This window comes from Nylanderia fulva, unplaced genomic scaffold (genome assembly GCF_048542155.1).
Source record: "Nylanderia fulva isolate GAGA-0341 unplaced genomic scaffold, ASM4854215v1 Scaffold4, whole genome shotgun sequence".
In the NCBI taxonomy this organism is placed as follows: domain Eukaryota; kingdom Metazoa; phylum Arthropoda; class Insecta; order Hymenoptera; family Formicidae; genus Nylanderia; species Nylanderia fulva.
The window spans coordinates 6849615-6864643 of NW_028190476.1; the positions used below are offsets into that span (position 1 = coordinate 6849615).

The 15029-nt window shown below is 28.9% G+C and overlaps 1 protein-coding gene across 8 annotated transcripts in view; it reads left to right on the plus strand.

The window, feature by feature from the left end:
• The window catches only part of LOC114937813 (pleckstrin homology domain-containing family G member 5), a 193269-nt gene that overhangs the window by 123749 nt on the left and 54491 nt on the right, over positions 1–15029 (plus strand). For all 8 annotated transcript variants that reach the window (XM_029311457.2, XM_029311451.2, XM_029311455.2 and 5 more), the window contains one exon: positions 12998–13249. In XM_029311457.2, coding sequence (XP_029167290.1) covers positions 12998–13249 — 252 coding nt within the window. The remainder of the gene's footprint in view (positions 1–12997; positions 13250–15029) is intronic.

Below are 15029 nucleotides of genomic sequence, written 5' to 3' on the forward strand. Positions count from 1 at the left end.
CATTTTATTCGCGACAATCTGTCATAATATTTAATTTATACTTAAGATGAGGGTTCTAGTCAGTCGAAATTTTCATTCTTCCACAAAAATATCGTACAATATCTGTACGCATTATCCGATGTTAATGATTCGAGTAAATGAGCCGCTCTATCTTAGAATTCAATTAATTTCTATTCATGAGCAGGAGCATAATTCCATCTACGACGGTGCTTAAGTGCCGTTATACGAAATACATATAACGATCTTGTGCCATACGCCAAAGCAAAGCAAAAGTCGCAAAAAGCTTCGAGCGAAAATGGAAGCGAGAGTAAACGATATACGAAAAGATAGTGTCGAAATGAAAGTGTGAGAGAGAAAGAGAGAAAAGGGAAGTCATGGGAGAAAGGATGATAGTAACAAGCGAACTGCCGTTAATGGTCAATTTCAGCGAACGGATTTAAGGGAATGAACAAAGTTCTCTCTCTATATATATGTATGTATATACAGGGTGTTTCCAAATAAGTGGGAAAATTTGGAAAGGTGTTATTTGGTGTAAATTAATGGGGGTATTTTATATAAACACTGAAAAAAAATTATTGAATTCGAATAAATATTTATTTCAATACTGCCTTATAAATCATTTATTTGAAACTGACAAATATTGATTTGATGTGAAAAATATTTCCTATAAGAAAATTATTTTCGAAACAGATAAATATTTATTTGTTTCAAATAAATGATTTATTAGGCAGTATTGAAATAAATATTTATTAATATTTACTAAATATTTATTAAATCAAAACTCCGTTAAAAGAAAATACCTGAAATTAACTGAGGAATATAGTTTTGTTATGCTGATCATGTCTGTTTTTACCAACTTTGCTTATAACTTCAATTGCTTTTAATTTGAAAATTATTAGTGCCTCGGCATTTTCGCTAAGAAAAAATCATCTCTAAATGACGTCACGAATCTATTGTAAATCAACGATTCACTGGGACACCCTGTACATATATATTGTCACGCGATGAAAACGTCTGCAAATTAAAAGCGGAGAATGACGACGAATCCTACAAAAGCTTCAATGTTATTCTCGAGGATCTTCTTTTGTTATATTCTCTAAAGATGGAATTCGTATCAATTATATAAGTGGATGATAATAAATGTACGCGACGTTTTCCTTAAAATAAGTCACTATTCAGTCAAAATCGTCATCTTGGAAGACAAAATATACAGTGTTTATATTTGGAAGACAGAACAATTGATACATTTTAAAATAAATTTTTCCTTACAATAATAAGTTATATTACGAGTCGAAAACGCTTTTTTTCATAAATTGGTGGTGGTTCATGGGAGCAAATAAGTAACGAAACTTTTAACTCGTAGCAGACGTTGCTCTTCAAAAGAATTTTAATTTGAGACGTAGTCGTGCTAAAGGTATCTCATCTTGAAGTTCGAAAAGTTACATCGACTTCTTATTGGCATTCTGACTCCACTGAACATTCTATATAGATGTAAATATGAAATATCTTTTCTCTCCATAATAATTACGAAACATTTCTCCAGGACAATTTTAACCTAGAGACTCAACATTTTGCAAAACATCTACACAAAACATGCTATTAACGAAAAAAACGTCCACCGCGGTAAGAGAGGCGCCACTGGAGCAAAACAAATATGGCCGCCGCGAATATACAACAATAATAGTTTAAGTGTAAAAATTAACTTTTGCAATGAAAAAAATGTTGTCATTGTGGCTAGACACACTCTGTGATTATACAAAAGCTAATACGATTTATCAAGGAATATGATTGAAGGCCAGAATTTTATAAGTTCCGGCATAATTATTATGTGCGGTGTAATTATGAAAAGTCAAGAAAGAATAGATTTATATTCCTTATGTCTACAGATAAGTGCCTTGACATCAGAATCTCATGTGATCACTGAAACATTATTAATTAATTTGTCAAATAATAAGAAGATAATGTTAGATATGTATATTCGCGACGGCCATTTATGATAGTTCACGCGACCACCACTAGTGTCGCATTGAATTTTCAAGCGTTATGTTTATACAGTTATACGCGTGTATAATCGACAATTACTATCGATAAATTCAAGTTCGTCGATCTAATCTCTGAGATCGCGAATGTTGTTCGTAATCGAGTTTTCGCGAGCGCAAAATCTCCTCGTTCTCTCATCTCACCCGATCCAATTAGTCGTCGCCGCCGGCCTCATTTGCTCTACTTTAATTAGGACCTTCGTTCCAAACTCGACTGACGACTCTGCACTGTTGGAATATCACTGTGAGGAGAATTTGTAGTAGCCGAAACTTCTTCTGATCTTTCAACCAGCGCCACTCTTAAATTTATTCAACTTCTTTAACCGACTGACATATTCATCTCTCTCTTCTTTGAAGTGAAAAATTAAGTAATACGGAAGAGTTTTAAAAAAAGTAAAAAAAATCAGAGAAAAGATAGAAAACTAGTGATATTTCAAATTAGAAAGTTAGGTTTTCTTTTCATCTAGTGGATAAACGATGACAAAATTTATTAAACACTTTTCTACTTTTCTGACATTTTTCTCTTAAAATTGTTTTATACTCTATTACATTTAAAGGATAGCCAGAGAAATATATTCCATTCTTACTGAATGTTCAAAGTTAGCGAAAAAGGTTAATTTTTCCATGTCTATTTTTCTTTAATTCTGCTTAAATGTCCATCACTACTTGGATAAAAAACCCATGTAATTACTCCACAAGATAATTATAATATCAAACATTTAATTATAAAAATATTAATGATAAAAAAATATAAAAAATATTAAGTATTATAAAAATAAAAATATAAAATATATAAAAATATTACATAAAAAAATATATAAATATTATAAAAAATATTAATAATAAAAATATTTCGGGAAAATATTTATTAGCATTGAATTATTAATATTCGTGTTCTTGCGTCAACTTGATTACGTCAAGTATGTTGAATTATATCTCATAAAAAGCCATTCGTCAAAGTGACAAAAGCAATCTCGATTTCGCAGACTTTGCCGCGTGCCAAGCTGAAGATTCAATTTAACGTCTGTCATGTTTATAGACGGGGGATCGACGAAAATTGCGTTGCCTGTTCGTTGTCGTGACAGTCTGGAAATCCGCGTAATCTTCTGAGCACAAAGGAGCCGGAAGCAAGGATTGCTGCAAGATGTTTCGCGCGACGCGCAAAACCGCGTAAAGTGAAAGAAGAGAAAAAAAATGACGCGACCTTATCTTCGAAGGTTCCGGGTAGCAAAATGCCACAATATTAAATTTACACGGTGCATTTAAGCGGGTCGAGCATTCTCAGCCACTCCGTTAAATGCGCTATTTTCTGGGTTAACGTTCGCCGAGTTATACACTCAGTTTACGACTAATATCTGGGATCATTATTGCCAATATTTCAGATATTAAGAGCAAACCTTATGAACCACCCTTGCGAACGAAACTTGTGACACATTTGCATTTTAACAGGCGCGTGGGAAGAGGAAAACAAATCTGTTGTACGACATTGATATCGTGCCACCAATAAATGGATATTTTGGTATTATAACCACAGTGATATATTTCGAGTATACATATTTGTTTTTTTTTGTTTTTAGTATCCCGTAAAGAGAGAGAAATTAGAAATGCCTGTCGCGTGTATATAAATAACTGTGTCTCGTAAAAATTATATTCCCCGAATCTTGCATGCATATTGGATCACAAAATGCAGGCTATACAATTTGTTATTTTTAGCCTACCTGTGTTTATTTGCTTCCTCTAACAACTCTATATACTGTAAAAAAATACGTAATATATTACATAAAAATGTAAAATTACATAAGTAAAATTAAGTGTAAAATTGCATTGTGTAATTCTACACTTAATTATTTTTGTAATTTTATACATATTTTTTACAGTGCATTCTGAAGAAATCTGAATCTATTAAGCACGTGTATTAAAAGATATAATCATTTCTGTGAAAAATCAATATCCTCTCTCTCACGGAAAAAAAATTACTATAACTAAATTTTAGCTGTCCTTTAAAAAATATGTAATATATTATATAAAAATATGTAAAATTACATAAATTATAAATGTAAGATTATACGATAAATAATGAAAATGTATACAATTTCATTATTTATCGTGTAATCTTACGCTTATTATTTATAAAACCTTACTTTTTATTTAATTTTATATATTTTTTTACATAGTGCATATTACAACCTGACATTTATTTATCATACTTAAAACGGAGAATTCTATAACTAAAAAATATTAGTTATACACTGAAAAAAATTATTAAATTGATAAATATTTTATTTCAATACCGTCGATAAATCATTTATTTAAAGCAAATAAATATTTATCTGTTTTGAAACAAATATTTCTGAAATTTATCTGTTTTGAAATAAATATTTATTTGTGTTGGACTTTCTTATATCAATAAATATTTATCTGTGTTGGACTTTCTTATATCAATAAATATTTTTTCACATTAAATCATTATTATTACTTTCAAATAAATTATTTATATATTCAATAATTTTTTTTCAGCGTAGCTAAAAAATTTAGACATGATAATTAAATTTTATGTGCAATACAGGGACAGCTAAAGTTTAGCTGTAGTAGCTAATTTTTTTTCCGTCCTTCTTTCGCCACAGAAAGTTTTACTCACATATACCGCTTGAAGTTTGAAACTCGAAGTGTTTAACGATCTGAGAACTGCGAGACGCGCTGCATCCCCAAAGTATTTCTCGCTGCACCCTCTAATCGATAGAAACTCATATTCGACTTACTGTATAACTAATTGCCCATCGAATCGCAGTGAATCAGCAATTCCGGCCTTAATGCGCAGCACAGCTGCGACCTTACACGATATTATTGTTTATGTGAGGCCACCGAGAAACTTGACGTAGATGGATTAGCGGAAGGGCTATAATTGATCAAAATTTCGATCGACCAAATGGAACAATGCAAGCTTCGATCTGCAAGCTATAGCATCATGCACTTGTAATTGACATGAAAACTTAGAACTTAATGAATTGATATATAAGATGATGGATACAAATGCGTGGGTGTTTTCTGATAGGGCGAAAATATATATCTTTTAAGCATTTAAGAATCAATAAAAAATTAAGCATTCGCTCCCCTTGTGAATAAACACTGAAATTTATTTGAAATTTTATTTAATATAAAAATATTAAAATGACAAAATAATAAAAAAATTGAATTTAAAAATAAATTAAGGAAGAATTGATATAATGAATATCTGAATATATTTATATATAATGTATATATAATGAGATATAAAATGAATTGATATATAAGATGATGGATACAAATGCGTGGGTGTTTTCTGATAAGGCGAAAATATATATCTTTTAAGCATTTAAGAATCAATAAAAAATTAAGCATTTGCTCTTCTTGTGAATAAACACTGGAATTTATTTAAAATTTTATTTAATATAAAAATATTAAAATATATAAAATAATAAAAAAATTAAAATTAAAAATTAATTAAGGAAGAATAATAATAATAAGAAGCAAAAAATATTTTAATCGTGCCCTACTCTGGAAAAACTTCTGCGCTTTTAAGCAAACAATACTGTGTTAATTTTTTTAAGTAAAAATATTAGTTATACACTGAAAAGAATTATTAAATTAATAAATATTTTATTTCAATACTCTCTTATAAGTCTTTTATTTACTAATAAAACAAATAAATATTTATGTTTTGAAAAGGATGTTCTCATATCAAATAAATATTTTTTCACATGTACTATGTAACTAATATTTTTACTTAAAAAATTATTTTTACTTAAAAAAATTCCCCACAGCTATTTACAGTGTTGTTTGCTTAAAAGCGCAGGAATTTGTCCAGAGTGGGGTACAATTAAAATATTTGTTGCTTTTTATTATTATTCTTCTTTAATTTATTTTTAAATTTAATTTTTTTATTATTGTGTTATTTTAGTATTTTTATATTTAAAACAAATAAATATTTATGTTTTGAATGGATTTTCTTATATCAAATAAATGTTTTTTTCACAGCAAATTATTTTCAAATAGTTTGTTCACTCTCTCAAAAATACGAAAAAAACGAGAAACGAATTCCAATACGAAGCCGACGTTGTTGCGATGAAAGAGAAATCCATAGATGTCAGAGATTATTTCACGCAGAGGATTTGGGATTCAATTCCTCAGGTTGTCTCGCGAAGCGGATCGCGAAATAATAGCATATCTTTGCGTATATAATATACATATATACATATATGTATATATGTCTCAAATACATTTCGAAATGTACGGAAAAATATCATCGCGACGTGGAACGAAATAAAGATCGACGCGCGTCGCAGATTTACGTCGGGAATTCACGATACGAGACGAAATATAAATGGTAGGAGTTGATATCGGTGAGAAGTAACATTATATGCAAAGTGATTTAATGTCGCGTTCTGCGCACACACGACCCTCTTTCGTAAAATAATACATTACGGTTTTCCCTCGTGCGGAGAAATTCCGCAAGATAATATTAAATATCCAAAATCACGGATATATCGTTTGTCTCGAACGTCACGATAAATTTATAAAATGTCAGAATCAGAAAGCGCGACAGAGGAATCGTGGTATTTCCAGAAACTCGCGAAAAATTGCTCGAAAATAAGAAATAATGCGTGAAATAAAAAGAGCAAAAAATACGACAAATTTATGTAAATTGAACGAACAACGTCGAACGTTTCGGAAATCTTGAGTTGAGTAAATTTTAACTCGTAAACCCTTTCATGTTATTTTACTTATGATAGTTTATTTTATTCAAGATTTCCTAATAATAATAAAATAGGGTGAATAATGAGAAAATAACTGAAGAAATATTGTTAGTGTATAAAAAAACATTAAGGTCTGCTAAATTTTCAAACATTTTATATTGTTTTGTAATCCGTAGAATATAACATTTATGAAATCATATAAAAGTTGCTTCTTTTGTTTTCAAAAATTGTAGGGTATATTTTTTATTAAGGGGATGCTGCCGTAGTTCTGTTTTACCGACTTTAAGTTAGGTTAGGTTTACTTTTTATTGAATATACAGATTGTGAAATTCTCTACAATGAAAGCACTGATAATAATGAATTCTTTCATGTCATCTCTATTGGGCGTGCCATATTTTGTGCACAAATAAACTGCAGAACTTTTGTATTAAATAAGTATTCTTATGAGCTGATGCAAGAGGCCGATAAAAAAACTGTAATTTTTTAACTTTTATTGTTTTTTTATACGAAATTACAGCGCTCTTCGTTCATTATTGTCAATTTAATTGTGGAGAAGGATTTTTCAATCTGCATAGCCAATAAAAAGAAAAACCCTTGAACTCAAAGTCGGTAAAACAGATATGGTCAGTATCCTCTTAATTGTATTTAATGATTTTTTTCAAAGATTTTCTACATTAAGAACTAAAGAATAATATAGATATGTGATTGAATTGAATGTTTTCGATTAAAAACAATTGTATAATTTACATTCATCCCCCTAGCCTTCCCTTCGTTATTCATATTCACATATTATGGTTCAGAAAACTTTTCTTAGGCACTTTTAATTTTCTTTTCTTATAAAGAAAAGTCCTTAAGCCACGCGAAACAAAGCAATACGCGACATCTTATTTGTATGCATGAACATGTTTGCGAGATACAACATGTTACATATCTTGCAAATGCGACATCCTTGAAAGAAAGTCCTATAGAAAGCTGAAAAAACTAAAAAAAAAGTTTCAATATTTTCCAATATGATTAAAGCGTATTATTAAGTACCTTGATTCCTCCTTGGCAAAAAATTTTCATCTTGCGACTTTATTTTCTGCCCGGGAAAAAATTTTTTATGTATAACAATATAAAATTATATAGAAATATATAAAATTATATACACCATCACAAAATTATGCATAAATAAATAAAAGTTTTTATATATAATTATATATATATATATATAATTAATAAGTATTTAAATATATATGTTTTATATATAATTTGAACCCTTATAATTTATATATAAATTTATATAATTATGTATAAAAATGTCACATATAATTTTACGATTATATGTATAATTATACAATTGTTTATATATAAATATATATAAAAAAATTTTTCCCCGGATGTCCGATGTCAAAATGGCGATCTTACGAATTATCTCTAAGAGGGTGAAATAAGACTGAGCGACACCATCATCAAGACACACAGGTATATATAGGGATCGGTTATCGGAGCGAACCTATCATGGGTAAACAAGGCGACGGAAGTATGTACGTCAAAGTATGTACGGATGACGGGAAAGTATCGTGTCGCCCTCAATAAGGCCGAGGGCGTAATTGAGTTTTCTCTTAGATTCTGCGGCTTCTCGCTCTTTTCCTCCCTCTTTTTTCCCTTCGCTTCCTTCGAAATAGATCATCGTTCTTGCCCACTTCGGGACGTCGTCAGAAAATTAAGAAAGCCAGAGAAAAAGGAGGGACTTATATATAAGGAGAGAATTTTTTCTCTGAATTTACTCTGAAATTGTGGAACAATATGGTATTGGAAGAATTTTATAGGACTTTCTCTGATTATAATTAATATTTAAATATTACTGTAAGATATAAAATTATGTTCGATTAATTTTACTACGTATATGGAATGTAAAATTTACTATGTACATATAATATTCTCTCGGTGTAGTATTAAGAAAATCTGCTTTTCAATAATGATGAAACGTGATTGAAACTTACAAAATTTCAAATTAAAGTTAAATTTAGTCTCAAAAAAGAGATGTAAAAATGTTCACATAATTTTTTCCATATAAATCGATATTCTCGACAGTCGTCGAATTTATTTTTCCCATTGTCTTAAATACGTATACACTCCATCAATTAGGATAATCATGTCTCGTAAAATCATTTTGACTAGCCTCTATCGAAAAAAATTATTGCGTTACTCGCGACGCAATAGAAATCTTATTTTAGGAATTAGAACTTTTTAAAAAGTTTCGAGTAGTTCCGATCGATATAACGAAATTATATCTTTCAGAAATATATAGCGCACGTTACAATTTCTCTTCTCAAAGTTTCGCGTGAAGTTATAATAAATTTAGAAATGTTAAAGTAAAAGAAAATTTTTAAAGATATATATTGCATGACCCTAATATTTGATTAGTAAGGAATTATTTAAGGGTTTTTATTTGAGATTATTGTTTATGTAATCTTTCTATTTAAAAAATATGAGAAGATGACGTGAGTTACTTTTAGCAGTTTGTCGCGAAATAATTTATTATTAAAAAGTCTATAATATTGTTTATATGTGCGGATGACGTTTTAGGACTACACAAGAAGCACACCTCGTAAATAATCGCGTATTATTGCGCGAATTATTTATAAAAGCATTTTCGTATGACTCGCGTCTAGCATTTCGCACTATTTTTGGGAAGACCGTAAAAGTTGTAAGAGTTCTCTGAAGAACCATTTGTATGACTGAAAGCACTTCGCATTATTCGTTTACGAAGTGGAGCGGGCGAATACGCTCTCTTATATGTATATGGAGAGAAAAATTTACTTGAAACTATTTAAAATGAGTGGTTCATATTTATATTATTCATTGAAGAATGAAACTTTACACGAAAGAAATTATTAAATTAATCAATATTTATTTCAATACTCTGTTAAATTATTTATTCAAAACAAATAAATATTTATCGGGTTTGAAAAAGATTTTCTTATATCATAAATATTTTTTTAATATCGTAAATATTTTTTTACATCAAATCAATATTACTCATAGTTTCAAATAAATGATTTATAAATATTTATTCGAATTCGATCATTTTTTTCAGCATAAAAAAGTAATCAATGTAACACAGAATGACGACTTAACAGCAAATAGTATTTAATTTTTTATTCAAGAAGTTTGATATATTTAAAAAATATTATTTTCATCAATATATAGGTATGATTTAATCAATATTGTATATTTTGAACTTTGATTGTCTTGAAGATCGATTATCTAAAAATTAAAAAGAATTATCGTACATACTATTAAAATTTACATTATAGAATCTATACATATTATACATATAATTTAATCATAATTAACATTTTCAATTAATTTTAACCGCTTTTGCAATTGCTTCCCTAATATTAAATTAGGCAACGAGACTTAGTTTCTCGTTACAAAATTAATATGCGCTTTTGACCTTCATAGCGTCATACCAAAGTTAAACCGTTGCATGCTAAATGATGAAAACTTCCTTGTAGTCATCCAATTACACACAGAATTTTCTTTTTGAATTTACCTTGAAAATCATGATATAATCCGGGCGACAATATGATAGATAAAAGAATTTTTGTAAGAGAAAAAAATATTAATATCTAGCGCAATAAATATAAAATATGTTCAATTAATTTTACTATGTGCGCATATTAATATTTTTTTATTATAATAAATATTCTTAATCGGAGAAACTTATAAAATTCTTCCAATACCACATATACATATATTGTCTCAGGATTACCCTGATTTTCGGGGTAAATTCTAAGAGAAAATTCCCTCTGTGTACCTTACGTATACTTTATTGTTATCCGAGAGGGAGAGAGAAGAATTTCTTTATTGCGCAAATTATCGTAACAAACGAAGAGAAAAAGTGGAGAGAGCATAACGAGTAAATCGCGATAACGAACGGCCTCGTCGACATGCTGGGAGGGATCGATTCCGCGCATAAATCGATTGTCCGGTGACCCGCTTTGTCAAGGTTTTACCTAGGATTTATCTCCCAGGAAGTCGGCCTCGTATATTTTCGCTCCACGAGTTTGTTAATACCGGACCAGCGACGTGTCACGCTTTCTCTTACAAGAGAGAGGACTTTTCTCATTGTCAGACAGTTTATGCGCATCTCGTACGTATCGATATTAAGGATCAATTTGATTGATCGATTAATTGAATTTACTATAATCGATTAATCGATTTTAATCAGTAATCGAATTAATCAATTAATAGTTAGAATCAAATGTATTGATTAAAATTGATTAATCTTTAAATCGATTAATCAAAATTGGTTAATCGATTAATCAAAATTGATTAATCGTTTAGTCGAGTATTAATCGTTTTTTTCGGTTACAATCGATTAATCGATTTTATTGTAAAATAATCGATTAATCGGTTAAAATCACGAGTCCTAATCGACATATTTGATTCCAATTTCGGCCACAAATTTATTTTATCGTAAGCCGTCTGCGCGTCCTCGTTGATCGCATTATTTACGCCCGTAATCCCGAAACACGTTCAATTTGATCCCTGAACGAGTGTAATTGAAAAGATAGAGAGAGAGAGAGACAGAGAGAGAGAGAGAAATGTGTAACATCGATTTGTGGAAAATCGCTTGTATTTCTGCGCGCTCGATGAAAGAATAAAGAGAGAATTTTATGAGAATTGATGATGACGTCAAGGGTTATAATTTTGGAGAGAGAAAAATGTTTGTTTCTTCCTCTTCCTTTTTTCCGGCGAAATTTAAATATAAATCTCGCTTGTATCAGCAACAGTGAGATTTCGCTGACTAGACAAGTCGAAAGAAAAATACTCGCGGTTCTCGCAGAAAAGGGCTTTAAATAATATTGGTTCTTTAAAATCAGATATAAAATCATAGCATACATTTTTTTATTTACCTAGTTAGAAAGAGGAGAGAAAAAATTAATTCTTAATATACTTACACAGAAAAAAGTGTGTCGAATAAAACTTATATACTCGTATACATGCAAAAATCTGCTTGAACGAAAACATTTTATACAGTTCAACCAAGGAAAATATTTATCTTCTTATTCAAGAATAATTTTTCTCGAATGGAAAAGAAAAATGTTGCATGAAAAATCATTTCTCTTCATACAAAATAACATATTTTATTATATTCTTCAGATGACAATATGTATAATAGTGAAATAAGACCATAATATTGTTGAAATTTAAGATTTAGCAAATTCTTGTAATTTATTATTAATTAATAATATATATATATATTATTAATTGATAATAATTATTAATTAATTTATTATTTATTTATTTATTATTAATAATTTCTATATTTTTATTATTTTTTATTTGATTTCATATAAAATAACATATTTTATTATATTTTTCAGATGACATAATATATATATAATATTGAAATAAGACCATATTGTTGAAATTTAAGATTTTAGCAAATTCTTATATATATATATATTATTAATTGATAATAATTATTAATTAATTTATTATTGTAATTTATTATTAAAATCTCTCCTCCAATTTTAAAGTCGACCAGACTGGCAATAATTTATTTAAAAAATTAGTTAAATTACAACGTTTCGGCTGTCATTGCAGCCCTTTTCAAGTAATCAGATTAATACAATAAATCAAATTTACAGCAAACCCCCGACAAAATTAACCATTGTTTTGTTGAACAATGTATAACTGACAGAAGTGAGCACGAAAAAATAGATGTTGACTGTTAGCAGAAAACTTAGTCACTGGCACTTCAGTGACTAAGTTTTCTGCTAACAGTCAACATCTATTTTTTCGTGCTCACTTCAGTCTGTTATACATTGTTCAACAAAACAATGGTTAATTTTGTCGGGGGTTTGCTGTAAATTTGATTTATTGTATTAATCTGATTACTTGAAAAGGGCTGCAATGACAGCCGAAACGTTGTAATTTAACTAATTTTTTAAATAAATTATTGCAAGTCTGGTCGACTTTAAAATTGGAGGAGAGATTTTCATATTTATTACTGGCGACTGTTAAGGATTATCATTTAATTTATTATTAATTTCTTTACTTTTATTATTTTTTATTTGACATCATATAAAATAACATATTTTATTATAAAACATTTAATTAATTTATTATTGTAATTTATTATTAATTTCTCTATTTTTATAATTTTTTATTAGACTTTTTTGTTCCAAGTCCTTTTTACTAATGAAGCAAATGACTTGATTGTTCCAGGTGCGTTCGAGATCGCTTACCCAGCTGGATGCCCTCAGCAGCAGCATGTTGGACACGGGGGAGCATCATCTGGAGAGCGATTCCTCGCAGCAGCAACCCCATCATCTGCACCACCATCAGCAACCCCATCAGCTGCAACACCACCCTCTCAGCGTCGAGTGCAATCGAATTCGATTTCTCGCACCGGGCGCGACACCCCAAGTCGAGATTGTACACCCCAATCGTGCCAGACACAAACTTTCGCGATCTCAGGTAAGTGAAGCTTTCTGTACCTTATTCTCATTTCTGATCAGGGATGTAGAACGTGGATGTCCAGATCCGTTTGAAATAAAAGGTGCAAAGTAGTCGGAAGCTTTCCACTTGTAAATATAATGCTTCTTAGACACCCATTTAAAATGGGAAATAAAAAAACAGGCATTTTAAAAATGGTTGTTTTGAAGAAAATGATTTTTTCGAATTTCAGTTATATATATATTTAAATTCTTATTTTTATATTACATTTTTAGAAACTTTTTAAACTTTTATAAACTTCATATATTTTTAATATAAACAAAAAGTTATATAAATGTATTTACAGGTAGAATTATAAAAAAATGTCGATTATTATAAATAATATTTTCATTGTTATACATACATATTATTATGATATTTCAATTAATTGTTAGTTTTCAAGAAAAATGCGATTGAAATATAAAATGGACAATAAAAAACCATTTAAATGTTAATATAAAATAATTGTTTGAAAACATATATTCAAAATACAAAATACGTTTTAAAATAAATTTATAGTAAAATAACTTTGCATTTTAAATTTATTTCAAATATTGCACATCCCTGATTATGATAATTTTTCAGTGAGATATTAAAAGCTCTTTCTCTTGATTTAAAATTTTGATATGAATATTGGGTGGAGATTTTAATTTGTAACGTGAAACATGCATATCTCTTATATCATTACTTCTCTCTATTTATATCCTTTGACGAACGTTATTACTGGCATATTATATTTTATTTAAAAAAAAGCTTTAATTTTATTCTCCGAATTGCGAGAATCTCAAATGAAACTCTTCACTGAAATCTCTGTATTCTATTTCTCTCTTTATACAATATGCATGTATAATATATATTTTATATATATATATATATATATATATATATATAAAATGTATAATTTTATACGAATATCTAAAGTTAATCTCTCCTTCTCTCTTTCTCTCTTAGTAATTAACTTTTTCTTTAAAATATGTCAAGTTTGTTTCAAATTATCTGGAAAATTAAAACTTCTTTTATCTTTTACGTTCTTGAAATGTTCAACTTTTCTTATTTTTTAATATTTCTTTAATAAATCACCAATCTCTTTTATAAAAAGAAAAAAATATCATTTCAAGACTTACTTTGTATGCAATATGAAATATTTGCACGCATTTGTTTGAGAAAGAGAAAACAAGAAACAAGAAGGAAAGAGAGAGAAGGCTGAGGATACTTTCGGCATGAAAACAAAGGAATGTACGAAAAGTTCGACATAACGAGTGAGAAAATTCCCTCTTTATACGCGGGATTCCGTTTTATCCTAGCGCGACGAGTCGCCGAGAATAAAACAAAACTCTCACGTCTTCGTATCGCCTTCATCCGAGCTAACACAATCCCTAAGACAAAAGAAATATAAATGTCCCCGTTTCTTTTATATGCCTCCTACGGGACCCATGGATATATCTTTCAATACTTGAGCACGAGTGTCAAATAAGAATTGCACGATGAGCGGTCAGGAATATCAGACTCGTGGGAGAATATTTTTGTCTCCTGCACCGAAAAAAATTATTAAATACGAAAAATATAATATTATGAAATAAATATTAAATAAAAAAATTTTTAAATAATATAAAATAAAAAAATTAAAAAATAAAATATAATATTATAATTAATCAGTTATTAATATCATATACAATATTGATTAAATCGTACCTATGTATTGAAAGTAATTTTTTTTTAATATATTAAATTTCTTGAATAAAAAATTAAATATTATTTACTG